This window comes from Tachysurus vachellii, chromosome 1 (assembly GCF_030014155.1).
Source record: "Tachysurus vachellii isolate PV-2020 chromosome 1, HZAU_Pvac_v1, whole genome shotgun sequence".
NCBI classification, from domain to species: Eukaryota; Metazoa; Chordata; class Actinopteri; order Siluriformes; family Bagridae; genus Tachysurus; species Tachysurus vachellii.
In genome coordinates this window covers 5,532,467-5,560,233 of record NC_083460.1, presented here as the reverse complement: position 1 = coordinate 5,560,233, position 27,767 = coordinate 5,532,467, and the positions used below count along the sequence as shown (strand labels likewise).

General features: G+C 40.0%; 1 protein-coding gene across 3 annotated transcripts; it reads left to right on the top strand.

Moving 5' to 3' along the window:
• On the top strand, positions 1–24,810 carry tcf3a (transcription factor 3a). 3 transcript variants are annotated; one of them, XM_060869663.1, is made up of 19 exons: positions 1–480; positions 5,190–5,289; positions 5,391–5,463; positions 10,855–10,925; positions 11,899–11,974; positions 13,330–13,367; positions 13,471–13,606; positions 13,743–13,792; positions 15,795–15,894; positions 16,671–16,768; positions 16,990–17,104; positions 17,215–17,267; positions 17,448–17,526; positions 17,754–17,830; positions 17,969–18,251; positions 18,567–18,702; positions 22,126–22,355; positions 22,756–22,896; positions 23,163–24,810. In XM_060869663.1, exons 2-18 carry the CDS (start codon positions 5,215–5,217, stop codon positions 22,887–22,889), a joined length of 1,824 nt encoding a protein of 607 aa, XP_060725646.1. In that variant the 5' UTR covers positions 1–480; positions 5,190–5,214; the 3' UTR covers positions 22,890–22,896; positions 23,163–24,810. The 3 variants fall into 3 exon arrangements, with proteins under 3 accessions (XP_060725646.1, XP_060725637.1, XP_060725655.1); XM_060869654.1 differs by lacking the exon at positions 22,126–22,355 and adding an exon at positions 19,265–19,500 and having other exon boundaries at positions 12–480; XM_060869672.1 differs by lacking the exon at positions 22,126–22,355 and adding an exon at positions 19,265–19,500 and having other exon boundaries at positions 14–480; positions 13,471–13,594.
• The last annotated feature ends 2,957 nt before the right edge of the window (positions 24,811–27,767 follow it).

Genomic DNA, 27,767 nt, shown 5'->3' with positions numbered 1-27,767 from the left:
TTCTCAGATATGCGATTAGTTTTTATCGTTATACCTCGATAATTAGTGTCGTTGCGAGTTATTTCGAAGTGATTCGTATTGGTGCTCGTTTTTGGGCGTTTGAAATCGGACACCGCTTTTTAACGTCCTCGTTTTCCGCGGAGGGATACAGTGTTGGATGACAATGTGGAGGAGGCTAAAATGTCTACTAGGAAGATGAGACGGTTAGCACTGCAGCGACCATAAGAAACCCGTAATCTACAACTTGGAGAGTCAGTGCTTGAGCAGGCTAAACGTTTCAACTCAGAGTAGCTCGGATTCAACATCTGGGAGGGTACAATTCAGTTATTTTGGCGATTTGCGGCGCCTGAAACACGGGAAGGGGGATTTTGTCCCCCAACTTTGTTTTCTCTCTCTCTCTCTTTCTCTCTCTCCCTCTCTCCCTCTCTCTCCCTCCCGAAAGCACTCCGTTTGGATGCCGAACACTTGAGACGACAAAAGGTAAATATTTACAAACATTCCCCCTGTATGTTTATGCCTTGCTTCGCGTGTCTTTAACTTTATTTCGAAGAGTTTTATAGCTAACTAACTAGCATAGCAACTTTTTTTTTGATAAAGCGGGTCCCAAGTTTTTTTTTTGTCTGCTTCACTTATGAGCTCCTGTGTGTATGTGCGCGTGCGTGCGTGCGTGTGTGTGTGCGTGCATGTCCGTAGGAAACTTCTTTGTTCCCCAACGTCAAGTGTAAAAGTTATATTTCATGATATTTACATATCTGTTGTTTAACCTGCGGTATCGTATCTGGTTTTAAGGACGTGTCGTAGATTATTTTTTTTATTTTTTTTAATACTTATTTATTAATTATTTTTTTTATTTTTGTAGATCACCAAAATACAGCTGACTTTTTGAGGGTGTGATTTTTTTTTTTTTTTTTTTTTAATAAATAAGTCAATGTTCTAATTTGTATTAGAGTTAACATTACTTTTCCAGGCTATTGAACGCGCACTGGCTTGGAAAGCAAGATGCGGGGTCTCGCGCACGCGACATAACAGTATTTTAACAGTAAATGCAGCGTTCAATAGCCCACTTTGTTTATTCCGATTTTAAACGGAAATAACTTTCCGCTCCCGTGTTCACGGCTTTTAAAGAGCTCGTGTAACCCAACGCGACAGTTTCCAGTTTGTTTTCTTTGTAGATAGGAGCACATTATAATTTTCTGGAAGCGCTTTAGAAACTTTTCGCCTCCTTCCTTTGTGTCGTGCGGAGTTTGAGGCCCGTTTCTCCCCCCCTCACTGATTCCCCGCGAACCCCTTTCCCGTTAAATCTGCCGTATTTTATCGTCCCGCAAAAAATCGATTCCTCTTCGACGGGGCGAACAGATAACGAGTTCCCACCTCAGATCGATTAGGATTTATTCGTGTCCGTAGAAGGCTTGAAAAAGAGGAGAAATAGTACCCGAGGAGCTGGAAATGGGTGTGAAACACAGTGTCGTCATGGCGACTTTCGGGGTCACTTTTCTGTGAGGATGAAGAAACACTATCCCTCTTTTCTTTTACCTTCTCTACCGCTTTCTCGGTTTGTTCACCGAGGTCGTGTGTTTATCAACATTATGGCACTGTAGAAACCCTTTTTCTGGGTTTCGGTATCTGTCAGCAGGTGATTTTAATCTTTACTTCACTAAAACGGGTGGGAAGTTTAAAGTGTGTAGTGAGTGTCTAGCGGCTGTAGAGTTTGATTGACAGGTCAGCACTGCACGTGGCTGTAAAAGTTTGCCCTGAAATTTAAACAAGTGATAATCCAGACAAAATAAAAATGCAAATGGTTATCCTAAAACTACAATAAAGTATAACCGTACATGTCAGTAAGTTTAGGTTTTCTTTCTCGTTGTGTTGCACGAGAGAATTTTTCATTTTATTAAAGAAAAGGATGTCCATTTCAAAGTAACAATGAGTGTGTGTGAATGAGTGTGTGTGTGTTTGGGGAAAGCTGTATGGTGTGAATAATTCTTGTTATTTCAGCCTCTTATCAGGTCCATGTATCTGTTGGATCTATCCATATTAGTTGGTTTGCTCCGTATGAATTTGTGATATAGATACAAACACAAAATCCTCTGAGCTTGATATGAGTCAGTCGGAGTTAAAAAGCACTGATGATATGTGATCTTAACAAAGCATTTCGTGATGTATAGCAGTATCACTGTCATGGCATCATGATACAAGGAGCTCTGTTTGGAAGTGACGTACCATTATTTTGTTAGAGCTTTGTTAGAAGTTTGAGTCAGACTCGGTCAAGACATTGTGTTAATTTTAAGTCCTCATTATTTGACATGAGATTTGTCATGGTCTGAATAAATTTTGGAAGAATAGTCAGTAGAAGAAAGTCTATTGAGTCATCTTGCCTTGATCAGTGACCGTTTAGCTGACAAGGTAATTTATAACGCTGTATGTGATGGAGATTCTTCTGTACCCTATCGGCACACAGTTTAAACCGGAGTTGTTTTCTTCGGTTCTTTGTCTCTTACATATGAAGACACATTTGTTTATATATCTGTCAGGAATGAGACGAAGTCAGCGTTCCACATCCTTTTTTCTACTCTCTCCCATAACTAAAATGACATTCAGGCTGTCAGTTGATTTATGTACAGTACAATATACACAGTTTGAACTCAAACTGTATCAGAACAACGTTGTTGTAAAATGTTTGTTGGACTGTAGAGACTTTGGGTTGTTTAAATGATTTGAGCAGTAGAATCCTGTAAAGCTGGTGTATGTAAATATGAAAAGCAGGAAATACCCTACTTGATACCATTATCCTAATGTTAAATTTTAAACTTGCACTTTAAAATTTTGAGATTTTTGTGGTTTAACTATTCTGTCCTATCTAACAGTGGTTTGATGGAGAAGAAAAATCTATTAAACAATTATGCTGGATCAGTGGCAGTTTAGCCAGTGCTATATTCATCATGCTCTAATTGTTTTTTTATGGTGCATGTGGTAGAGCAGATTATCATCTCCATCATCACAAGTGTGAATTGTTTTGGTCAGACTTGATAGAACAGTAGATTAGATGGATACCCGGTTTGTTTGCTTGTATGCATTCATCCAAGGAAAGAGACTTGGTCACTGTTTCCTGTCCCTTTATTTTTTTTCCAGAGCGATGACGGCACATAAGATGTACATCCGGTGAGATTCAGCTGCGTTTTTAATCCGTGTTTAGCGAGGGATGATGGCTGAAGCGTCTCCGTGAGTTAGTCAGAGAGCAGATTAAAGTCTCTCGTGGCCTCTATTTTGCAGCCTTTAACGCTTTAACAGCTGCTTTATTGGAACAGGACACAATGTTTGGAACAGGTTCAAGTTTATAGTTTGGGTTATTGAGGCTTTGTACAAATCTGTGGCCATGCATTAGATTTGGAGCGATGGACACGTACAGTATGAGAATGTTTTTAGGTTGGTAAAAAGGTTATGGTTTTTAGCCGCTGAAATATTACGTCATTTTAAACATTTCAGCTTGTTTTTTTTTTTTTAATCCTGTAGACTGCATATTTACTCAAAATACTTTTAGAGAAAAAGAGTAGTTAATTCGCTCAAGATTTTCATTTTGTGTCAGACTGTTTCAGTTGTATCACTGAATATCACGACTCTGTGTTAAGCACAGGCCTGATATTCGAGTTGCGTCTTGCTCAGGTGTGGTCGGTTGTTCTAGGCTTTTGGACCGGAGACCTGCTTCTGGTCAGTCTGTCTGGTTAACCAAGAGCTGCCTGCTGTGATGTGGTGCATTGTGGGAAAGCCCAGTTTGAAGCTTTTCTGTGATGTGGAAGAGAAGCGCTCTCTGATCACCTCACTACTGTGCTGTGCTAAATCATCCTTGTTCAATCATCCTTGACCACTTTGCATCTGCTAAGTGTGTTTTTCTTTAACTCGTATTACATATGTTAATATTCAGACCTACAGGCTTCTCTGCTTGACTTGGGGTGTCTGGATTTTTATGATGCAGCGTTCAGGTTTGTGAAAACCCTAGTTTTTATTATAGTCGATGATTCATTTTGTTGCTCATTTTATTGGTGGCATGTATATTTGCCCGGGTTGTCGGTTTGCGTCTGGTTTCTGTTCTGCTCAGAAAATGAACTGGTATTTTATTATATAAATTCTTTAGTAAAGTCTTTAGTCTTCCTCTTTGTCCAACAGGCTTAGTTTGTGTACTTTTTCTTTCTTTCTTTCTTTTTTTATGTTCTACTTCATGAAATAGTGGAACTTTCCTACCTGGTGTTTTTAATTTCTATTGAAATTTGGTGGATTTACCCTCTGACAACCGGTTCACTGTGGCCAGAAACTGTGAATTTTGACATGGGTTGAATATTTTTTTTTGCTCGTCCTGATTATTAAGAAGGACTGCTTTGAACAACCTATGGGTAGTTTGTTAAAGGGAAATCAATTCAAGCCAAACAACTACCAAAATGATCTCCCAGTGAAATGTCACACATACACGATTCCTCATGATCAAATAGCAAGCTGCTTCTCCTGTCTGTTCTGACATTTGTGATCATCTGTGATTGTCTGTTTTAGGCATTAATTATGTTTAGACAAGCTTAAAAAAAAAAAACCTTCTGAAAGCATCACTACATGTTTATAAAATGACGTGGTACCAGATTTTTTGACCAGTTCTCCACCAAGACACATGAGCTGATTACTTTTGATAGCATGTTTATGTTCATTAAATATCAAAGTGCAGTGTCGGAAAACCCAGTCAAAACCTGACAACTCTGAGCAGTAATGTATAATTATAATAATAAACCTTGTTGCAGAATGAAGGAAATGAAATGTAAGAATAATGTTAGTCGTTTGGGTGATATAATTTGCATGGACAGGTTATGAGCACAGTCAGTTCCCCAGGTTGACCAGTGTATAAGTAAATTCAGTAGGTTTGGGATAAACAGGTCACATATGTTTTTATTGCATTATCTGCTACTTTTCAGCCATTTTGATCAAATTTCTTGACAACCAAATTACGGTACTGTGTTCTCTCTTGTCTACTTTGTTGCTAATGGTTCGTCGACGACTCGAACTTTTTCCATAATTGATGTGTCTAGAAAGGTTATAAGTGCGTTGGAATCAGTGTGTCTTAATGTCCATCATCAGGAGACCATATGTTTAACGTTGAGCAGAGATTAGGACATGTTTTTTGAAAGCTCATTGTTCTGCCTTCCCTCCCACAGGCCTGTGTGTGTGTACTGAAAAAGAATGAGTGATACTGGAATCAGAATGAGTACTGCAGGAACTGACAAGGAGCTCAGTGACCTTCTGGATTTTAGTGCTGTAAGTGCAGATTTCCAGCACAACTTGTCACCATTGAATACTTTTTATGATTTGTTTTTCTCATGGTGTATAAACGTGTTTCTCTTTGCTCTCTCCTGTAGATGTTTCCTCTTCCGGGGATGAACGGGAAAAACAGACCCAACGCTCAAACAGGCGGTCAGTTTTCAGGTCCAGGTAGGCCACAACATTTTAATTCATTGATGCTTCTTACTCACGCTTTTTTTTTTTTTTAAACACATGTGCCATCCATGTCTTCTTATACAGCATTTTGATGATTGTTTTACTATAAAATATTTTTGCTCAGAAAGTTGGCATCTATACTCTTAGCATTGTACATAGATACAGCTCTATGGTAGGCTCTAAAACGGGGTCATCTGCTGTTAAAATGTCTGAATGTTGGTGAAAATGTTAGCATCGACTTGATAAACAAGGGTTTGCCATGTTCGTATAAGCAGGATTTACGATTTTGTATCATTTCACAGCACAGACTTTTTGACCCTGCTGTAGTAGTGCATGCTTTTGTCCATCTCTTTCCACTCTATTTTTTACTTATTATTTGAAACAACATGGGGTTGTTACAAGAACTGACAACATCCTCTCTCTCAGACGACAACAACAAAACAGTTCGAATAAATATACACGCCAAATGTTTCCCATCACTCATTGCCCCAGTGTACACACACACACACACACTCTCTCTCTCTCTCTTTCTCTCTCTCTCTCTCTCTCAGCAGTCTCTACGACCTCCTTTAACACACTTTCTCTCCAGGGTGAATCTTTAATGCCTCTGTTAATTACTTTGTGGTGTTCAGGCAAGAGGAGCGTCCGCCTTTTAGTAACTAATCACCTGTAGTGTGCAATATAACAGAGTGGTTCACTGGAGATGAGATCTTTGAGATTCTTGTACAAAGACCGATATCAACTTACAGGTCCCTGTTTGAAATAAGATCCGGGCGAAAAGTCGCTCCTGTTAAATTTAGGCACTATAAAAGGTGACGGTTACTTGCATTGTCCAAGCCTTTCGTTTCTGAATTGCGAAACGCAGCACTTACAGGTTGGAGGACAAAAGCGGTCTTCGGGAATTGTTGATGAGTAAGACAGGGGCGCGAGTGCTTCCGGTTCAACTCGTGTATGTTTGTACGCTGCCGGCGCATCAACAGATTTCTGCACACTCAAACATGCAGCGGATGCACGCCTCTGTGAGCAGGGTGGAAACGTTGAATTAGACAAAGGCAAAAACAATTGGCGAAGGCTCTTGAGTGTCAGGATTGGTTCTTGAGAGAGTGGAAGGTACACACACGTACTTGGTCATCTGTATATTCACCCAAACACACGCACAGAATTGCACCACACACATGGCCATTGGCTTACACACATGCACGCTTATACCTGCACACACACTTGTGTACACAGGCACAAAGACACAAACATGCTCCTCTGCATATACAGAAATGCGACCCTGTGTACATTTCTAAACACACACATGCATCACTAGCTACATGCATCACTAGCTACATGCATCAGACACTTTTATGCATACACATATACATTGCTTTAGGTGAGCATTAGAAGAATGTTCTAGTGGGTCACGCACATTTCGGATAAGATGGTCTGGATTGGTTTACACATTTTCAACACATGCGAAGGTTACAGTCTTTCACAAGCTTTAACACCCACCAAAGCACTAGTGCTGCCTGAAGACATTCACACTGACTTTCTCCAGCTGAAGATAGACTTCATAAGCGACCTTGAGAAGAAGCACAATTCACAGAGGTCGGTAATGTCAGTGTGTGAAATACTGAGTGATTTTAGTCAGAGTTGTTCTGATTTTCTTGCCATAATTTTTTTTTACACTAAGGTCTTGAAGGACAGTTTCATTTGTGTTGGTTGTTCGTTTCCTTTAACTGCTTTCACTGTCCCACGCCTCGCTTCTGTCCTTCACTGATGCTGTTACTTTTAGCGAGCCAAAACTGAATCATCAACACAGACTGTTTTCACAGTCACTTAGAAAAGCAGAATTATGGCTTAAATTTATGTCCCATCTTTCTAAGGTAAGGTGCCAACCGTGTTAGCCATGTATCATCTGTGGTCATGTGATGAGAAGCAAGCGTGAGGAAGAACTGATTCCCCGAGGTGTTGCTAGCCAGAGAGTTTCATTTACAGGGTATGTGAAAGTGAGAACAACCGGGATATAAATATAACTGCAAAACTCCGCTGAAAGACACAAAGGAACACTGAGGTTTGCATGAAGCAGAACTTTCCATTCCTTATGGCAACCATGGGCCTCAGAGTGAGAAAAGAAGCGTAAAGATGTAGTTTTGTTTTGTATCTATCATGTATATTATGTAAGCATGCCAGTGCTCAGATTTTAATAATAAAAAAACAAACATTAAAAGGCTTACTAGTAAATGTTGTATTTACATATTAATAAACCTGAAATTCCACAGAAGGTAGAAATGTACAAGAAGCTAATAGTTTCATGACCTTCTTTAACGATGTTTTTTTTTTTTTTTTTTTTTTTTTTAAAAAACACACCTATGTATAATGTTTCGTGGTGCTTATTCATCTAGAGTTTAGATTACTTAGGCTACCTTGTGTTTACATATTTTTTTTCATTCATACAGGATAAATCCATACATAATGGGTTCCAGTCTATTATTCTAAAAGGTTTTTAACGTTATTCAAGTTTGCCAGGCTCGTTACCTAATTAATACATGGACTCAAGTCTAAAGGAAACGATTGAGGCTTCAAAATACAAAGAATGGGACGTCTCTGAAAAGCCATGGCTGTTCTTATGTTTCTGAGGGAGAATACGATGGTTGTGCCTTTTGACGATATATCAGCAAGTCTTTAGCTAACATTTTCCAGTGTTTCGAGAATCTTAATTTTGCGTTGAATGGATTTTGTGCTGCTTTGTCTGTACCTGGTTCTGAAACTGTGCTATTTGGAAACATTCTAGTTATAGCATCAGACCCTCATGATGCACATTCTCATTAAGTGCGTGTATCAGACAGAAACTTTTTGTTTCCAGAAGTTAGGTGGTTTTTTTTTTTTTTTTTTTCTTGAACTATTTGTCAAGGGAGTAAAAGACAGAAGCAGGTAATCAGCATATTAGTATCCAACGAACCTATTTGGAAGCAATGAACAATAAATAATAAACGAAAGTGTAAGACTTTTTTTTTATGTATGTGAGCTGATAAAACATCATCTGTTTCGGTATTATTCATAAATGTAGTGTGTGTGTGTGTGTGTGTGTGTGTATATATGTGTGTCATAATACTCATAGCCTATGACTCAGGGGTGACTAGACCCATTCCAACATTTTTCCTCGTAATTATAGCTCGCTCTTTTTAGCGGACTTACTGTGTTCTTTCTTCTCCCTAATGAGCTGTGTAGATGTGTCGGTCTTGACTCACCCTCTGAGCTGTACCATGCGCACACACACACACTGTCTCAATCGTGCCTGCAGGGCAGAGAGTGGTGTAGAACTAAGGTTTCACGACTGGCAGCTTGCGTCTCTATTGTCCTCTGTAATCACTGTGTCTGCACAAACAGGTAGCGTGCGAGAGCACTTCAAGCCAATGAATAGCACATCGGCTGTCCAGACGCTAATGACTCAGCGGCTCGTAAAAGGAGAAGAAAAAAAAGAGTTGATAGATGAACAGGCGTGTCTATACACACGTGTACAGGTCCACAAGGAACTGAGAATGTTTAGGAAAACATAATCATGATTTCACCGTGCAGGTCTCTCATGTGACCCTGCGTTCATGCTGACAGGCTTTGCTGCAGCCATTAGGATCTAACTGGCAGTGGAAAAGTGTGCTTTTTTTTTTTATTGAGCCTTCAGAGCAAAGTTTTGTTTATTCAGGTGTTGGGGGAATAGCTCGTAACTTCTGGGTCCAGCCTTTTCGCCTAAAGACAGAATTTTTTCGGTGTGGACAGCGCACAAGATCAGGGCAGCAGACATTTTCTGCTTGTCGCCTATTAATCATCCACTGTGTTAATATGAGTGAATGTTCAGCATTCATATGAATATGGATTAAAGCTATTTTAGAGAGTTTCTCTCCAACACCCCCCATGTATCGTCGCCCTCCTGTTGCCTCTCACATTCCACAGTATTAGCTGTCTTGTTTGTTCTCTCGCTTGCTCTCACTTCATGAATAGCTGTAAATAGCTTGCTCCCTGCACCCCGGCGTCTTTAAACCTTCTTTTAAGCAGCGCTGGTGAAATGTTCCACGCTTGCAGGAAGTCTGTGTATTGTTGAAACACGTTGGTAAATAAACGGCCTGTAATGAGATTTCCAGGGGCATTGTTTAAAGGCAGGTAGTGTGGCGTAAAGAAACAGATCGCCATTTAACACACTTGAATTGTTCTTTCCTGTTTTTTTGGTTTTGCTTCGTTGATCATGTGTGCACGCATTGACAGGGGACGTATAGCACCGCATTTCAGAGTGCACCAATTTAAGACGAGGGGTGTGTGAATTTGTGTGTTGATTGAATTTTTTGACACCAGCCCACGTCTCTCCACTCCAAGTCACCACAGAACGCCGGCGGCAGATTATGGTTGTCACGGCAATAGCACCGGCCTTGCGTTTTGCTCCGGTTCTGCTCTGCTGCCGACACCGTCATGATTCCTTCCACTCTCTCCCTCCCTTTGCTTTTAATTAGACAACAAAAAATATGAATATTTATAAGTCTGGTGTTCATTAATATGCACACTTATGCAAATGAGCTCACAATTAAGGCTTTTCTCCCCAGAGATTGTTGTCAGTGTTAAAGTGAGGGAGCCATGTGTAAGGTGGGGGATTCTGGAAATTTCTGCTCTGTATTTCTAAAATTCTCCCAATTCCACTACCGTTTTGTGCGTTGGAAATAGATTTTAAGTTAATGACAGCTTATCAAAAACAAAAGATTATAGATTGGAGTCAGCACAGCAGGTGCCCTATATTGTGCTTTTTATTTTGCGGTCCTGCACAAATGACACGTCACTTATTTGTTTATATCAGCATATCCTAAAGCCCTGTGGTACCTACAGCATAATGATTAATCTCTTTCTGGCCTGGGCATGCCTCCATAAGGAGCGTGCACATGTACGGACAAATAACGGTGTACAAACTAACATTCATGAGGTACTAATGAGGTAACAGCTCGAGGTGTAACATATAGTGTGCAGCGTATCAGCATTTTATTATTTCCCCCTTCTACCTTTATTCAGCATGGCAAAGCACCTAAATTAAATAAATCCGCTTCAAATGGATGGATTACCCAAAATCCATTCTTTATGTTAGGCTGGTGTAGGCAACACAGAAATAACTCTGATTGCGCTCAGCGTCTATGCTCTGCAAGCCGCGGGTATTTTTATTTTGTTTCCGATTTTACGGCTTTTATTAATAGCTGAATCTTCTGGAACGACTCGCTAAGCTGTTACCATGTCTGTGTCGGCACTGAAACGGGCCAGGAAGCAGAATGTTCTACACTAATCAGTCTGCAATCAACATTGTTAGGGTTTATAAACTTGACAGGAGCTCTATCAGGTTTTATATAAGGTTTTACCTTTGTGTTGCAGGTATGGAAGATCGGAGCGGATCAGGCTCCTGGGGCTCAGCAGAGCAGAACAGTCCATCCTTCAGTTCACGGGTAAGAACTAACAGCTCCGTGGCTGTGAGTACTTAAAGCACGTAGCATGTTGAAACAGAGCTGCTTTTACAAGCTAAACAGTGTCTGTCAACGTTACAGCTCATTAGGTGTGAGAAACGGACAAACAGAGCTGGATGTTTCAGGTGTTTGCTCTCAATGCTGACGAGTGACTGCGCCTAGAATTGTCATAGATTTAGAGCTTTACAAGTGACTTTACATTGTCATTGAACCCTGTAAATCTTTACACAAGTGTAATTTAAGTAAAATACGATTTCAACCCTTTTTTTAATTGGCCATATGCAACCCAAGATAAATAGCAACCTGCATAACCTGTCTCCTTAAAGTTTTTTCCCCCACAGCTGATGCTTTGAGTTTTGCATCCTCGGGTCACCAGACAAAAGTTCAAGACATGACCACTGATTACATCACGGATCAGACGTGGGATCAGATCAGTCAAAAACAAACAAACAAAAAAATAAAAACACACAAATCTCTTTAGTCTCTCCATAAATACAAACATACCACAGCTGCTAACATAATGGTTGAGTCACATTCCTTGATCCTCAGACATGTCTTACATGTAGGTGAGGGGTTAGTAGGTCAGTTGTTTGGTCAGCCAGCGAGCATCAGAAGCGTAGTGACGCTGATCTGATAAGAGGCAGATAAGACCAAGTGATCACTCACAGTAGACAGCTTACATCCAGCACAGTTGACTACTGTTTGACTAGTTTATATCCTTATCATCAGGCAAATTTTAAAAGTGGTTTATTTTTTTTCTTTCTTCATTCAGAAATTAGTAATGTGGCTTCTTTATTAATGGACAGCTTTGGATGGTATGCAAAAAAGAGCATCGTCTTGCATAGAGTGCAGGTTAATGGTCTCCTGAAGTGTCCTTATTGTTGTCCTTGCAGCATGTACTGAAATTGTTTGCACTTTTTGTGGTATTAAATGCTTATTTTGTCTGTTTATGTAGGCATTTGACAATGTGGGCCACTACAATGAGCATGAAAGCATGTCCCCTTCATCAATGTACAGCTCAGGAATCGGAGGTATGTCTACTCTGATATATTTTTGCCCTTTGTCGCACAAAATTCTACTAATGCTATTCGTACGTACAATACTCCACAAGTCAGAGATATCCAGAACGTCTTTGAGGCTGTATTTAAAAAAAAATGCATGTCTTTTCTACCGACCGTGTGAAAGCAATGATGCCGGAGACGGCGACTCCTTAAACAAAGCTTCACCTCAATGATATTTTTCTTTGTTAAATCAAACGTATCTGTTATTAGACTTTACTTGTGTAGCTTGTCCAACATAAGTCTCTGTGTGAATTGTTTCCACAGAAATAACGTATTAAAACGAGTGCATTAATAAAAACCTGGGATTTTGATTACAGTTTCTGGCTAATTGGATTTTGAGCTGATTTCCGCAGCTCTGTGTTGTTGGTTTTGTTAAAGCACACTTTATGATTAGACCCTTTTCTGTGGTGTCCACACACAACCCACAGCTCTTATTGGAATCCACACTCAGGAAGTGTACTCACTGGAATTCCCTCAGATAAAGCCCACTTTTGGGGGTGTTTGGGGGTGTGGGGATGAGTGTCGGGAGTGGGGTTAAGTCCACTGGAGCGCAGCACTCTCCACTGGGACTTAAACAGGGGCGACGGCTGACTCTCATGAGCAATGGCAGCGAGGAGGGGTGCTGTGTAATTAGCGCCGGAGCATTTATAATGGGCCAGTTTGTTGTTTTGGAGCACAGGCTGAGGCCGTAAACAGTGCACCTCATACTCTCTGGCAGCCCAGCCGAGCCAGATGGAGGCTGGCCAAACACAGAGTGAGTGGCCCTTCATCCAGTACCATCTTACTATTCATAACGCACTACTGTAGTGTGCTCTTGCTTTGATAGTTGATGTATTCAAAGGATTTGTTTCATTGGGATTAATATCGACAACCTGTTTTTGTTTTTTTTTTTACACGGTATATATTTTTCATGCAGAAATAAATACAGCGTGTGATTGTACACAACCTTAAATGCAGTATTTTGTTAAATCTCAATGTTCATTCACACATCCATTATCAAAGCAAACGTATGCTTTTGAGAAAAGCAGCATTTAACAAAACCACAAGAAGCCCCCAGTATGTCTTGCAAATGTATTTATTAAATAGAACGGAAAAGAATTCATCCACTACGTCATTCCTTGTCATGGTCGCTCGCCTCACGCCTGAAACCGATCAGATTGTCTAAGATCATGGAGAAATCCTTGTAATTCTCGTGTTCAATGGATATTGAACCAATTTTCACCTTAAGAGTAAGATGAATATATGAATAAAGGTTAATTTGTGTTATAAATAGATTATTATAGGAATCACATACATTACTAAAACACCAGTGCTCTGTGTTGCAGGCAAATCAGACAGAGCACCTTATTCCTTTGGCGCACAGGTATCATCTTATGAAATTCTTGTTTGTTTGCTATAATTGTGTGAAACATTTGATTTTCTTGGCCGTTGATGCTCATTTTTATTTACTCGTCCGTCCTCTCCAGTTCCTGCAAGGAGAGATGTCCATGTCCAGTCCCGATGGCTTATCCCCCTCTGGCGTAAAAGCCACATCACCATTCTATGGATCTTACCCAGCCAATCGTAGGAGGCCTCTAGATGGAGTGCTCGGTGAGATGGCTAGTAAGAATAGGGTCCTCTGGAGACCCCCTGCTAAGACCACAAACACTGCAGAATACCAACACTGTGCTGAAGGCTTTGCTTCGTTTCATAAACATTTGTGACTTTAGATTTGTTTTTTCCTTTTCTTTTCATTTAGATACCCCACCGAAGAAGATCAGGAAAGTACCAGCTGGTCTCCCAACTTCGGTAAGTGCAGTCGTCTGTGGTCTGTGGGCGTCTAAGGTTTTCACATGATTGTGACCTCATTAGTAAACCATAACTCTGTTGGAGCACTGAGTCTGGGTCTGGATTAACAGCGATGCATCCGACAACACACGTTTTTACCTTGCAAAAATAAATCTGAATATGAGTGTAGGCATAAACTGCTCAGCCTGTAGCTCTTCCTATTTTTAGGGCTGTGCTTACTCATGCAATTTGCTTTTAAGCATTCATGCATATGTCTTTTTATCAAAATAATAAGCCCACTCCACCTCTTCAAAACACACACCCTAACTGTGCACAGTAGGGTTAAGAGACTCTTTTAAATATTGTATTTAGTTTCAGTTTTCTAAAATAGTATTTAGATTGTAATAAGTGTATAAATTAATGACCCCAAAACAAACAAACAAAAATATCTCGAGCTGTTTTTTGTTTGTTTTATAGTTTCATGATCTAAGAGGCAAACTATTCTGCTGTATCTGACTAGGCAAAAACGAAGAGAAACCAATTACTAAAAGAAAAACCGAAACATCTTGTTGCGGATTTGTAGCTACTACAAATCAAATTCATGCTTGCTGTAATACTGCAGTCACTCAGACTTTTATCCTTTGTATTTTATCAAGAGGCTTATAGATCTCTAAACATTTTGCTCATGTGAACAGTAACCTTCTCCTAGCTTTAAGTCAGCTCCTGCCCACAAGAGCCTGCTATATCCAACCACTGACTGAAAGTCATGGATTTTAGTTCTGCTCTGGAGAATGGGGACGGCAGGGCATCCTGTGTAGCTAATCCACCATTTAACTGAACACTAACTCTGTTCGATTCTGGCTTTTAACAATTACGAACAGATGTCAGAATGTACTGAGAACGGTCAGCACCTCATTTAGTCACAGCCCTTTTAACCCACAAAGCATGGGTTCCTTTGTGATATCCTCTTCACTCACTTCGTCCCATTTTTATTTTTAACCTCTCTTCTACTCCCTCCCGCTTAACATTTTTTTACTTCTCCTCTTGTCCCCATCTTTCTCCAGTGCTTTTTTTTTTTTTTTTTTTTGCCCATTTCCCTGCCCCCTCTACCCCCTCCCTTCTCCCCACATTCACTTTTGCCTTCTTGCTCTCTTTCTTTCTGCACTCATTCCTCTCCCTCCCTCCCTCTCCCAGCTGCCTGTGGTGTTGGCTGGCCTCCAGGAATGGGCAGATGGCTCTGTAATTGGGAATTCAGCTCTCTCTCTCTCTCTCTCTCTCTCTCTCTCTCTCTCTCTAACTCACACACACACACAGACTCTGTTTTCTCCCCCACACCTCTCCCTCTCTCTCTCTTTTTCTATTTCCCCATCTCCCTGCACATCATACTGTTTAATCAAATTACACAAGTAACCCCTCAAAGCCCTGGATCGTCAGTCTTCAGAGCCTGAATTTTTCATTTACACCAAAACCCTGGAACTCATGGAACTAGTTAAATCAGACAGGCTCCCTACCTGTGCCAAGTATAAACGACTTTATGGTGTTTTTGCATCTAACAATTGTAACCTTGTGTTTCGTTGCTGGGTTTAGCACATCTGTATGGATTGGCTTGGATCTTGTGTTTGCCAGATGTGATTTAACACTATACGCTGCGTTCTGCATACTGTTCCTCCCACTCAGATCTCTTTGAGGGGTGTGTGCTTGTTTGTCTGTGGTAGCCCACGCAGCTATTTGGGATGTTTCTCTTGGGACAGCATGTGTTCTGTATTTTGTGGTGAATACTTCCTGATTCACGTACAGATCCCCAGATCACTGTCCTGACAGATCTGCACTATGGCACAATGTTTGTGGCAGGTGCTCTCTCTCTCTCTCTCTCTCTCACTCTCTCTCTCTCTCACTCTCTCACTCTCTCACTCACACCCATTACATAAGCGTGCCGATATCCAGACCAACATGGATTTGTTCTCAAATGCCTATGTCTGTAATAAAGATCTCATCTCTTGCCGATTTTGGTTTATGTTTACAGGTTTATCCAACAGCTCCCAGCGATGATTTCAACCAGGAAAATGCAGGTTTCCCAGCTTCAAAGACCGGCAGCGTCTACCCTGGCACCTACTACATGGAAGGTGTGTTGAGTGCTCAGTAGGCCTCAATATTTTGAGGAAAACCATGTGATAATGGCAGCATGCAGTTGAATTTTTTTCTATATAAATGCAACATTATCTAGAATTTTATTTCTTGGTTTGCAAAGGAACAATATGGAATCTGATTTTTTTTTTTTACAAGAAAAGGTCTGTGACTGGTGTATGACTGGTGTATGACTGAACATGTTTCATTCCAGTGGAGGGAGCTATTTTTGCCCCAGGATTGGCTGTTCTCCTAATGACATGCTTATATTCCACAACTACATTAGAATAGATTTGGTTATTGGAACCAAATATTGGTCCCCGCATGCAAAAGGCAGGGCTACTATTTTAGTTTTTCCACATTCTTAAACTTGATGTTTATTCTGGCTATTTTACAAACATGGTAGTATGATGTCAGTCATTGGCTATTTATATGGGCTGTAAACATCTTGTTGGAATTTTTCTAACAAGGGTTTTAAAGTCAGGCCTCAAGTCCAGGCATGTATTGAAACGGTTCCATTCTAGCTATGGCTCTAATAACTGATTGCAAAATCTTCTGGTCTCTCTCTTCATTGATGTTTGTTTAAAACAAGTGGGTATTTAAAATAATTTCAGCATCTCAAAACCTAGGGCAGACTTCTGTCTATACTAGATTAGTCATAAGATGCCCAGGGTAATTTCTCATCTTATGAAGTTAAGATTATTTTAGGCTTTCTTACAAATAGTTACTGATGTTATTTGAAATAATTGACCAGACTATTGTCTTGTGTTAATAGACGGTCTGCAGGTCCCCTGGGCTCAGTCGGGTTTTTCCTCCATACCCCACCTTTCCCAGTCGGCTCCGTTTGCTGCCATCAATCCTCAGGATCGCCTGGTGAGCTTTCCACATTTCTGTGTTTCTCTTGATGCAGGATGCCTTGCTTAATTATTGTACATACTGGCCCTTGCACTATTAGTTGAACTGTTAATGTTTACATATTAATTAAAATTAAGTCCATGTTAAATGCCTGACTAAGCTTACTGTGTGTCACTCGGTTATAAAGTGTGCCTTAGAAAGTCAGTGGCTCATTCGTGCTTTTTCTTTCTTCTTTTCAGAAGAGGCAGCCTTTGCCCCTGTCCCCTCCATCTTATCCTCACCATGGCAGCGAGGTGAACAGTGGCTTCCAGTCCGCATACACTCCTCCTATCAATGGAACAGACGGGATCATGGGTAAGAAGCCCTGTCCTCCTCCAGTCACACACTGACAATCAGTCGCCTGTCATGTTTGTTCTCATTAGTTGAGAAATGCTTAAGCTCTATTTTCCTCTTTGTCCTTATAGGCAATAGTGCACCAGGAAGCTCAGGGGATGAAATTGGAAAAGCCCTTGCTTCAGTGAGTTACACTGTTTGGATCTGGTCTTAGATCATGTCTGTCTAAGATTTGATCCAAAATTGCCCCAAAAAGGCTGTTTACCTAATCTCAGTTGAGCTCATTGATTAAGGTAGAATAAGTGCTTTCCTGTGTGCCCCAGTGTGATCTTTTGAATGTGCCCCTTTCATTTGTGTTGATTAGATTTACCCTTCGGACAACAATGGGAGCAACTTCTCCTCCACTCCACCTACCCCGGTGGGGTCTCCTCCGAGCATGGCAGGTTTGTAAATAGGCTTTATTTGTGTCTGAATAGATGTACAAGTGCTGTGGTGCCATCTGCTGGTTAAGTGTTGTAATTTCAGACAGGTTTACCAAAGTAAATACAGATGTTTTAACCGTATTACACTTTGAGTAATTACAGAGATGCCCAAAATGGACAACTCAAATATGAATTATCCTTTTTTTTTTTTTTTTTTTTTTTTTTTTTTTTTTTTACCCCTCTCCCAGTTTCTGCTTCTCAGTGGCCCAGAGGATCAACTCAGTCTGCACAGTCACCCAGTTTTGAGGGAGGACTGCAAGCACTGGTACTCTTGGAACAATAATGCATGAGTTTGCAGAGCTTAGATTACGTGTATCTTGTGTTGAATCCTTTTTTTCTTTTAGAGATTTTAGTCAAAGATTTCTGTAACGTGCATCTGTGGTGTGTCTGTATAATTTCACAGCAGAACAAGACTGAGGACTGCCTGGGTGAAGCCCTGCGTGTGTTACGGAACCATGCAGTAGGTTCGGGACTGGGTGCAGAAATGCACACCCTGCTGAGCGTTGCTGGAGGAGCTGCCGGTCTGAGTTCCCTTGCTCAGAGCTTTTCCGTGCACAGCAGAGCGCCCGGCCTGGTGCCCAGCCACCACGAGGAATCGTCTGGTCTGACGTCCACCGGTTCTCTATTACATGGGCAGCCGACAGCCACGCAAGCCCCTGCCAACTCGCAGCCAGAGGGCTTCTCAAGTAAGCACAATAAAATACTTGCACAATAAAATACATAATAAAATACACACACAAAACATGCCAGTTGAATTCATTATAATAATTTGATAAAATCTTTTGAAATGAACGATCTCATTTTGTGCTGCTCTGCCTGTTAAGTGTACATTATATGTGAACACGCACACACTGCTTCAGGATACCTCCTTCTGAATGTTTCAGCAAGTTCAGAATTCACATCAAATTAAACAATGTTTAGAAGAGAATTTAGAGATTTTTGCAGACATTTACATTAAGGCTTAGTCTCATTCTCCACTTTGCTTCCTGTGGCGTCTCAAGGTTTGTCTGCAAGTCTGAGTCGCGTCTCCAGCACAGATATAAAGAGGGAGGAGAAAGAGGATGACGAAAACTGCTCTATCGCAGATAAGTCCGAGGACGAGAAGAAAGACGGCAAGATGAACAGCACACGAACAAGGTACCTGACCCCAGAACACGTGCTACAGCACAGCATTGTTATAAAGTGGGTTTTTGTTAAGGGTGCAACTGAGGTTACTTCTCAGAATTTCTGTTAGAATGACAAGCAAGAGCAGGGAAGAGTTTCTATAGAACCTCTGAGTAGTGTATGTAGAACACACCTGCCTTAGAGTAAGACACCAAGCTCAGCACAAATGCTTAAGTGAGTGCATTGAAAAGCGAAGTCTTATTGTTAGGGCTGCTGTAAATTCACATATAGAAACATAATAGAAATATTCCATTTGTGAGAATAGTACAAGTGGATATGTAAAATTAGATTGTGTAGTCCACACGAGTTGAGGGAGAGAGAGAGGGAGAGCTTCTTATTCCATATAGGAGCCACTCGTACTGTGCTTGCATTCATTTAACCAAAAAATTAAGATACAGCCAACAGTATGCACACTCGCACACCCCCATTAGCATCAGCCTAGGTGCTCCTAATTCTGTAACTAGAATACTATTTGTTATGCCTTAACCCCCACCCCCCTCTGTCCCCACTTTTCTACTGCCATCAATCTGAAAAGTCTTGACGACGAGGACGACGAGGACTTGCCAGCGGAGATAAAGGCGGAGCGGGAGAAAGAACGGCGCGTGGCCAATAATGCGCGAGAGCGTTTACGTGTACGTGACATCAACGAAGCCTTCAAGGAGCTTGGACGCATGTGCCAGCTCCACCTGAACAATGAGAAACCGCAGACCAAACTGCTGATCCTGCACCAGGCCGTTAATGTTATTCTCAGCCTGGAGCAGCAAGTACGAGGTCAGTGGGCCTCGCCTCCCTCGAAAAAATGAGACCTGATCTCACACAGTGGAGATGTGGCTGTGGGGTGGGCTAGCAGTCCTGCTTAGAGAGAGTTAAGATGGCTTGTTTTATGGTTAACAAGAGAAGACAGCTGAGAATATTTAATGACGGGCAAGTCAAGTAGTTATATTGTCAAAAAGTTCTATCAAAATGATTAAACTGTTAACTGAGGTACTGGTGAAATATTTTGCTTTTCTATCAGCATCATTTTAATAAATGTTTTAGTCACAGACTAGGCAGCAATTTTAATCAAATCTGTAAAAATATTGTGTCTTTATAATATATGATTAATAATCTGTGGTGGGATTGTTTTTGTATTTAATCAATGAGCTCTAGACAGAAAATTGCACTTAACATTCCGTATCCACCAAAGATGTATTGGTAACTTTAGTTTAATCTCGGTAATCGCTGGGAGGAAACCTTGCTGCCCTTTTTTTCCTTCCCTTGTCAGTTTACATTTGTAGCTTAGAATATTTTACATACTGGATGCTTTGTTATAAACATTTGACTATTTAACTGCTTGTGCCCATCGTTAACAAATGCTTTGGTATGGTAATGTACAGACATACACAAGCCTGCTTTACCTTTCTCTTGGTGGGGCTGGTAGCTGATGAGAATGGCCTAGTGCTCTGTAGTACATGTTTATTTGTTTGTATTTGTGCGTTTTTGTCCCCCCCCCCCCCCTTCAGTTAATCCTGTGTTTTGTCTTGCCCTCAACTCACTCCCATTTCATTTCCAAGCTAGTCTCATCACTTTCCCACTCGCCTGCTGTCTTGTCTGTATCTGTGTTTAGTCAGCATATTCTCTTTCTTACAGGTTTAGCACATTTGTTGTTGTTTTCTGCAGGTTTCCCGATAGATTCCCAGCCGCTACGGTGCTCATACATGGTATATTAATGCAGCAGGAAGGTGCTGCATGCAGAATATTTGATACTCGAAGTGTGTACGAATCCCTGGATGGGATGTCTGCTTCGTTTTGTTTTCAGTTAGCAAGTCACCCAAAAGCCAAGTGACCTAAAGTGTAGTGTCTAATCACACTTTGCATTGAGAACGTGATTGGCCTGATGTTTGTGCTAGAGTTTTTCACATTATGTATGTGAAAAGGTTTGGTTTTCATCGTCTAACTTTTAGTATCCGTAAGCGTAAACAGCTGTAAAGTTGGCCGCCGTGATGCTTGACATTGACCTAGATAACGAAGCTCCTAAGATACATCTGTGCCCAGTGAATAAGTTAACGTCAGTCTAACCACAGTTTTATATTTGGGTGTCTCATACAGCTAATTTATCTTTTATCATGTGCTAACTGTTATCATACTGTAGTTCCTGTCTTTGTGGAAGTGGTGCATATATTTTGTGTGCGTTTGGATACCAGAATGGATTCATTTGTGAAACAATGTTTGGATCTATTCAAGTTTTGGTTAGCAACCGTATATGTCGGTGAATCGTTAAATCCAAACCACAAGTCTTTTGTTGAAGTGGCCATCTTTGTGGTTTCCACACTAACCTTTTACATTGAACTCTTATAATAACCCTATGAAGAGCTCTTGGTGTCTAAACTCCTCACTCCTACTAGGCTAATGCAGTAAAACATCTGGTTTTATGGTTTCTTAGTCTTGCTGTTCTATTGTATACTCGGGTAGTTCAGGTGGCCTGAGCTCACAACATGCAGGTTCTCACTTTTTTCTTTTCTGTTCTGCTTCCATGCAGTTATTAACATTCTCCTGTAACTCTTTTGTTTGCAGCTTTTATTTTGTTTCTTTTTTTTTTTGCATGTTGTGACCTGCCATGTCTAACTGCTTCCCCTTCCCCACCCCATTTTTGCCAGGTTGTCCTTTTCCCATTATCTTTCTTCATGCTTCTCTCTTTCTCACAGATCTTACAGTTCGCAGCAGGGAGTTTGATCTCATCATGAATAAACACATCTCTGTTCAAAGGGATGGGTTTAAGATGAGACCTCATGCAGACACTTTTCTTCCCTTTTTTTTGTCCGTAGCTTTTGCAGCGGCTGTGTTTTGTTTATATAGTACTTGGCAGAAGGTGCATTGCTCCTTTTTTTTTTTTTTCCTTTCTTTTTTACTCACCATCACCCTTTGCTCCATGGCAGCCCCACAAATAGGTCCTCATTCTCCACTGGCAATTTTTGCACTGAAATCAGATCCACTTCAGAAACATTGCAGGTGTTGAGCAGTTATTGCGTATATTCATTGTTTGAAGTTCACCTGTACAGTATGTGTAAGTTCATGGTCAGAGCTTCATGATGCTTTGACTGTCGTGACAAGAAGAAGGAGATGCCGAAGCACGTGGCCACCTCTTGTTCATCCAAGCTGCTCTTTCTCTCCGCTCCGCCATCGTCCGGTCTCCAGTTTCAGGATTTCACATCATTTTGATGCATAGTCAGATTTTACCCCAAACATGGTAGTCAAGGATGACTAATAACACAAAAGGGAATCTTTCATTTAGTAGGTGCTAGGGATTAACGTACCTAAACATTGCAGTGTCTTGTGAGTTTGTTAAGCTCTAATCAATTCGTTAGGAAGTTGATTGCTTAACAAGGTGATTAACAAGAGCCCGGTTGCCCTTGGCAGCAGTGTGTCAGAGGAGTGCTTGACACTGGAGGAGAAGGAGCAGCGTGACCGTGAGCGCCGCTTGGCCAACAACGCTCGCGAGCGAGTTCGAGTACGGGACATCAATGAGGCCTTCCGGGAGCTCGGGCGCATGTGCCAGCTGCACTTGAAGAGTGACAAGGCACAGACCAAACTGATCATCCTACAGCAAGCCGTGCAGGTCATCCTAAGCCTCGAGAGGCAGGTGCGAGGTAGGGCTCCACCTCCATGATAATCCCTCGCTCCTGTGCCTCATGTGGAGAATGGGGTTTAGGAAGAAATGCCTTCCATACAATGATGCTCTAAAGTCATTGCTGCCATTGGAAGCTTGTTTGCTCTGCTTGACCCTTCTCTTGACCTCTTTTCTGTCTCTCCACCTCACTGCCATGCCATGCCATTTCTCATTCTGGTCTTTTTTTTACGTAGTGTCTGTTTCTCTGTTCTTGACCAGTCGCTGCCTGCATTAACTGTGTTTGCTGTGTAACTTCCTCCAACTTTGTACCTCTGCTTATCTCCACAGCTTGTCTGCTGCTGAGGTGTATGAATAAATTGAAGTGTGAATTGCAATGCCATGGCTGCTGTTTGCTTATTTTTGTTTTTAACCTGCTACAGAGCGGAACCTCAACCCAAAGGCGGCATGTCTGAAAAGGAGAGAGGAGGAAAAGGTCACCGGCATTGGGGGAGATCCTCAGATGCTGGGAGGAGGCCACCCTGGTCTAGGCAGTGATGGGCACACTCATATGTAATATTTATGTAAGTACTGCATTTATGATGAGGATATTCAGGTTCTCCTTGTTGAGTGTTTGTTTTCTAGTAATGGACAGATCTGGTAAATAACGAAGTGGATGAAATATATAAGCCACTAAGATGGTAAAGTTTTACATCCCACAGACATAAGATTTGTGAAGTAGTGAATGAGTGCAAACTACAGGCATATTGAGAGGGAAGTTCATTATGTTCATGAATATACCATGAAAGAGAATGTGAACAAATGACTAATATTCTCTTTTCTTCTTCAGATTCTATTCTAAAGAGTACTTTCAGATGTGGCCTTATTCTCCTATCTACCGTCTGTGTGTGAATACGCTCACCATGACTGTGCATCAGAATCTTTTAATCTTATGGACACGTACCTGTGCAAACACACACACACACACACTCGCACACAAACACACACTTGCATAAATGTACACACAGATGTTATGGACCACTGGAGCATCTTAAAGAACACTGCTGAGAGATGGTGAAACTCTGAGCACAACGAACAAGAATTTCAACGCTCCTATTTTTAATGTTTTTTTTTTTTTTTTTTTTTTTCTTTTAAATACGGGAGCAAGGAGATTATGGAGGTGTGTTTCGCCAGGATTTGATTTCTTATTGAAATAGACAACCATTCCCAAGACTTCAAAATAAGGTCTTATCTGTGTAGATAAGAACTCAAACAAAATACTATCTGCTACATCGTTAGATGTCTGATAATTTGCTGATCAGATATTGTGCTAGTACATAGCACATGTGCACACAAACACTTCGTGGGGATTCAGGGGCTCAAATTAGGGAACAGAAATTTTACCCTTTGGACTTTCATTTGTACCAACACATGACTGAAAGCAGACGTGAAAATGAAGAACAGCCACAGTGACAAACACCTCGGCGCTCAAGTGTTTATTTTCTTATTTTTATTTTTTTGCATTAACATTGAGCGTCTGAACTCATGTACCTGTTTAACTGGAGCCTGTTCACCTCTACAGCAGTCACCACAGCCATGGACTCAACACTTCATTCTTGCCTACTGGACTAGCAGTTTGCATTAATATTGAAATCAGTTGTTTTTTTTTTTTAAGAGGAACGACACGTCCTCTTGATACTTCTTCAGTCTCCTCGTTTTTAGCATTTCAGTACTGTGCCGTCATGTCACATCTTTAATCCTGGATCCTCCTTTCTGCTGTTTCATTTTTGTTTGTTTGTTTTTTTTCTTTTCTTTTCTTTTTTTTTCTTTGTAAAGAAGAAAAAGTGTAAGAAAACTTTGGACATGGACACCATGTGCGATTACCAATTGTCCTGATTTGATCTAAAGGGTAGATGTAGTTTGTTCTTAAAAGTACAGTAAAATCACATTGAGGATTTGTGAAATCTGCTCGTTTTTTGGCCAGTGATTCAGTGCTAAAATTGTCAGGGGTATTTGTGTATTTTGCTGACTGATTAGTGTCAACTGCATCTGCTGCCAATCCTGGGTATCTTTTCTTGAAAATGGAAGAAAATGGAAAATTTCACCAATTACTTGATCATGTTGCCGCTTTCTTTTTTAATAATTATTTTTAATGAATAAATATGCGAAAGAACGTTGGAACGCCAGGAACAAATGTAATCGTTACGTATTTCTTTTGCTTTTTTGTATTTTAATGTAGGGTGGAAACTTTTTATTACTAGTTTTTATATATATATATATATATATATATATATATATATATATATATATATATATATATATATTCCCTGTCCTCATTGCTCCAGTTGTTTCATTGATTTCAATCACTGCAATATTGCTTCATTTCCCCTCTCAGTGAACATAGTATTGTTGTTGAACCACCTTTTATAACATGTTTTCATAAGCGCTGACACCAAGGGTCATTTCAACAGCTGAATTTATCAGTGTTCTCCTTCAGTCAGTACAAAATCATCTTTGAAACCCAGAAAATAAGACTTTGGTTTGCATGTTGTGATGCTCTGAGGTTTTGACAGAGGAAACGTGTAAGAGCGATCAGGGTGGCCTTCTTCATTCTCTGCGCTGACCAGCGGGTGGCGTCCCAGGGGACTGATACCGAACCAGTGCCTGCACACTGCTTCAGTTCAATTCTGAAATCAGCTTTTAATTGCTATGTCAATGTTTTGCTGGTTCTAATGGAATATTTTATTTATATATATATATATATATATATATATATATATATATATATATATATATATATAAAAATATATATTAAATAAATAAAATGACATGGGGACGGGGATTTTTAGTGGATCGTAAATGAACTTTTGCTCTGCTGAGCAAATAAAGTACTTTCTTTGTAAATGTGATCCCTGTTTAGTTTTTCTGTGCTCAGTGACCTCTGTCCTGATTTTTTTATTTTTTTTTTAATTTTTATTTTTTTAGTTATGAAGATTTTGTATTTTATTGTTCTTTGTTTGTTTTTCTCAGTATATGTATTTATCTTGATATCTTTGCTCAGATACATTAGAAACATTGACCATGGTGGTGTTTCTTTTGATACAAAGGTGTGGCTCAGACACCGATCTGGCTGTTCGTTAAAGAAGAATTATTTACAAAGTTACACGCAGGGCAATTTCACTTGTGGATTTCATGTTCTTTACTTTTTCAACCCACCTTGAAACCACATTTCGGTTTGTAGAGTAAATTTGTTGCTCATTTATTTTAAATTGACTTTCTGCCTCAAATTGAGGCAGTTATTTTTTGTTGGGCTGTACTGAAGCAAACTGAAATCTTAACTTCCATTCGCCCAATGCTTTCGTCAAATTCTGATTGAATTATGATCGACGTTTGAGCATCTTTAAGTGCAAAACACTGCATTTTCTGACAGGCAGAGCCTCGTTTTAAGATAACCCTGGCTCGTAATGGGAGTTCCTTCTTTCAATATTGAGTGCTAACTTTATTGTTTTGGTTTTTGTTGAACTGAGATGTTTCTCAGTCTCTTGGCATTTCATCTGCAGTATCTGTTGACTCACACCATTGGGGAGGTTTTGTCAAGTCCCCAAAGTGCCTCCACTTTCCTATTTTTTTATATAAAGTAGCTATTCAGAACTGTTATGTATATAAAGTAGCAATAAATGTGCCATTTTTAATAACAGAAGTTATGGAAAATGTATGTCTCTTTAATTTCTTTTTTTTTTTTTAATTTTGTATTAATTATATACCTAAATAAAGAACACACTGCAAGAGGGGGTTTATTCATCACTAAAAGATCATCTGTTTTTCTATAGGGGATCAGAGGATTGTATCAGAAGGTTATACATAACTTAGAAACTGTTAGACACAATATTTTTTCAGGTGTTGTTACATCTGTAGGATGGTTCTTATGGAACAAAGAGAAATTAGTTTATCAAAAAAAGATTTAATTACAGTATTTGTAATATATTTGACATGAAAAGAAATGGGTCTTCTCTATCATTCCACCCATCCATCATGTTACATCCTGTTGGGCTATTTAAGTCCACATCAGCAATACACGTTTAAAATCTTTTATTAAAAAGTATTCTATATTTGTGCCTTATTGCTTATGATTGATTAGATTGACTGTAACCCTTGGAGATGGGGGCTGGAGTCAAGAAGCTTTTATTGTCATTTCAAACATATATTGCTTTTGCAGTACACAGTGAAATGAGAGTGTTTCTCCCGGATAATGGTGCTACATAAAGCAAAGACAGAGCTAAGGACTTAGTAAGTCCTCGATACATAAAGTGCATCAGTGCAACCTGCTGCAAACCGTGCAGGACAAGACAAAAAAACAGACAAGACAGTGCAGGACAAAAGACCGTGCAAACAAAAAATACAAGACAATACACAAAAGCCCATAAAAACAGCGCCAACCAATGTAAATACTGTATGTGCAGAAATACTGGAATGATCTCAGTATTATAGCAGCAGTTACATGAGGTATTGTAAAGTATTGTGCAAAACAGCAATCAACTGAAATGTGAGACAGCATGTGCAAAGAGCAAAAAACAGTGTAAAACAGCATGTAAACAGTTTGATGGATGTATATTGGAAGTGTGTATTTGTTTTAGGTCTGTGCAGTCCATACAGTCGTGTGTGTTGTGCTCAGTACAGTTCAGTTATTAAGGAGTCTGATAGCTTGTTGAAAGAAACTCGTACAGTTTCTCAAGACAGCATTCAGCCCAAAACATATCTGATGAGATAAAGTTGCATGGATTGGGTATATAACGTTGCTTGTTCTGTCCACTGAATTGGAAAACATTCAATGGTTTGTTCCTGTTACACAGAACCAGTGTATAGTACCATCTGTCTGAAGCCTGAGCATTAGACCAAGCTGTCAGAGATTCTGGTAGTTCAGAGAAAACCGTACAGACTTTGTCTCAAATATTAAAATCAATTTCATTTCAACAAATAAATTAAATGGACATAAATTTAAAAAAAAAAAAAGACAAAACACTGGTCAGAATTTGACCGAACATCAGTTTTGAGCAACCCGTTCCCACATCTACAGACTTTTAACCACAGTCATTTGTACCAGTTCATGATATAGATTTTATAATAAACATAAAAATGAAAAACAAGTAACCAGCACTGCATTTTAATGAATGTGTGTGTTCTTTGTGTCCCAAAAGATTCAAAAACACTGTTAAACGTTCTATGGCTATCAAAACGTTACTCATCTTATTTTAGGTGGAAAAAGAAACTAGCTGAAAAAATGCCTGAATATAAAACCAAGGTTAAGTTTGTACAATAAAGGAATAAAGACCAAAATGAAGCCCTGAAGAAATCCATAGGTTTAAGTTGTTTTTACTGGATTTGGATCAAACAATATTCAATTTGACGCTTTATGTCTTTGGTCATAATTTTTTTTCTAAATGTTTGTGTGCGCGTG

Coding starts and splice junctions, on each gene's coding strand:
- tcf3a (XM_060869654.1), top strand. CDS start 5,215: ATGAGTGATACTGGAATCAGAATGAGTACTGCAGGAACTGACAAGGAG. Junction 17,527..17,753: donor GTCTCCTCCGAGCATGGCAG/GTTTGTAAATAG, acceptor CCCCTCTCCCAG/TTTCTGCTTCTCAGTGGCCC. Junction 17,831..17,968: donor AGGGAGGACTGCAAGCACTG/GTACTCTTGGAA, acceptor ATAATTTCACAG/CAGAACAAGACTGAGGACTG.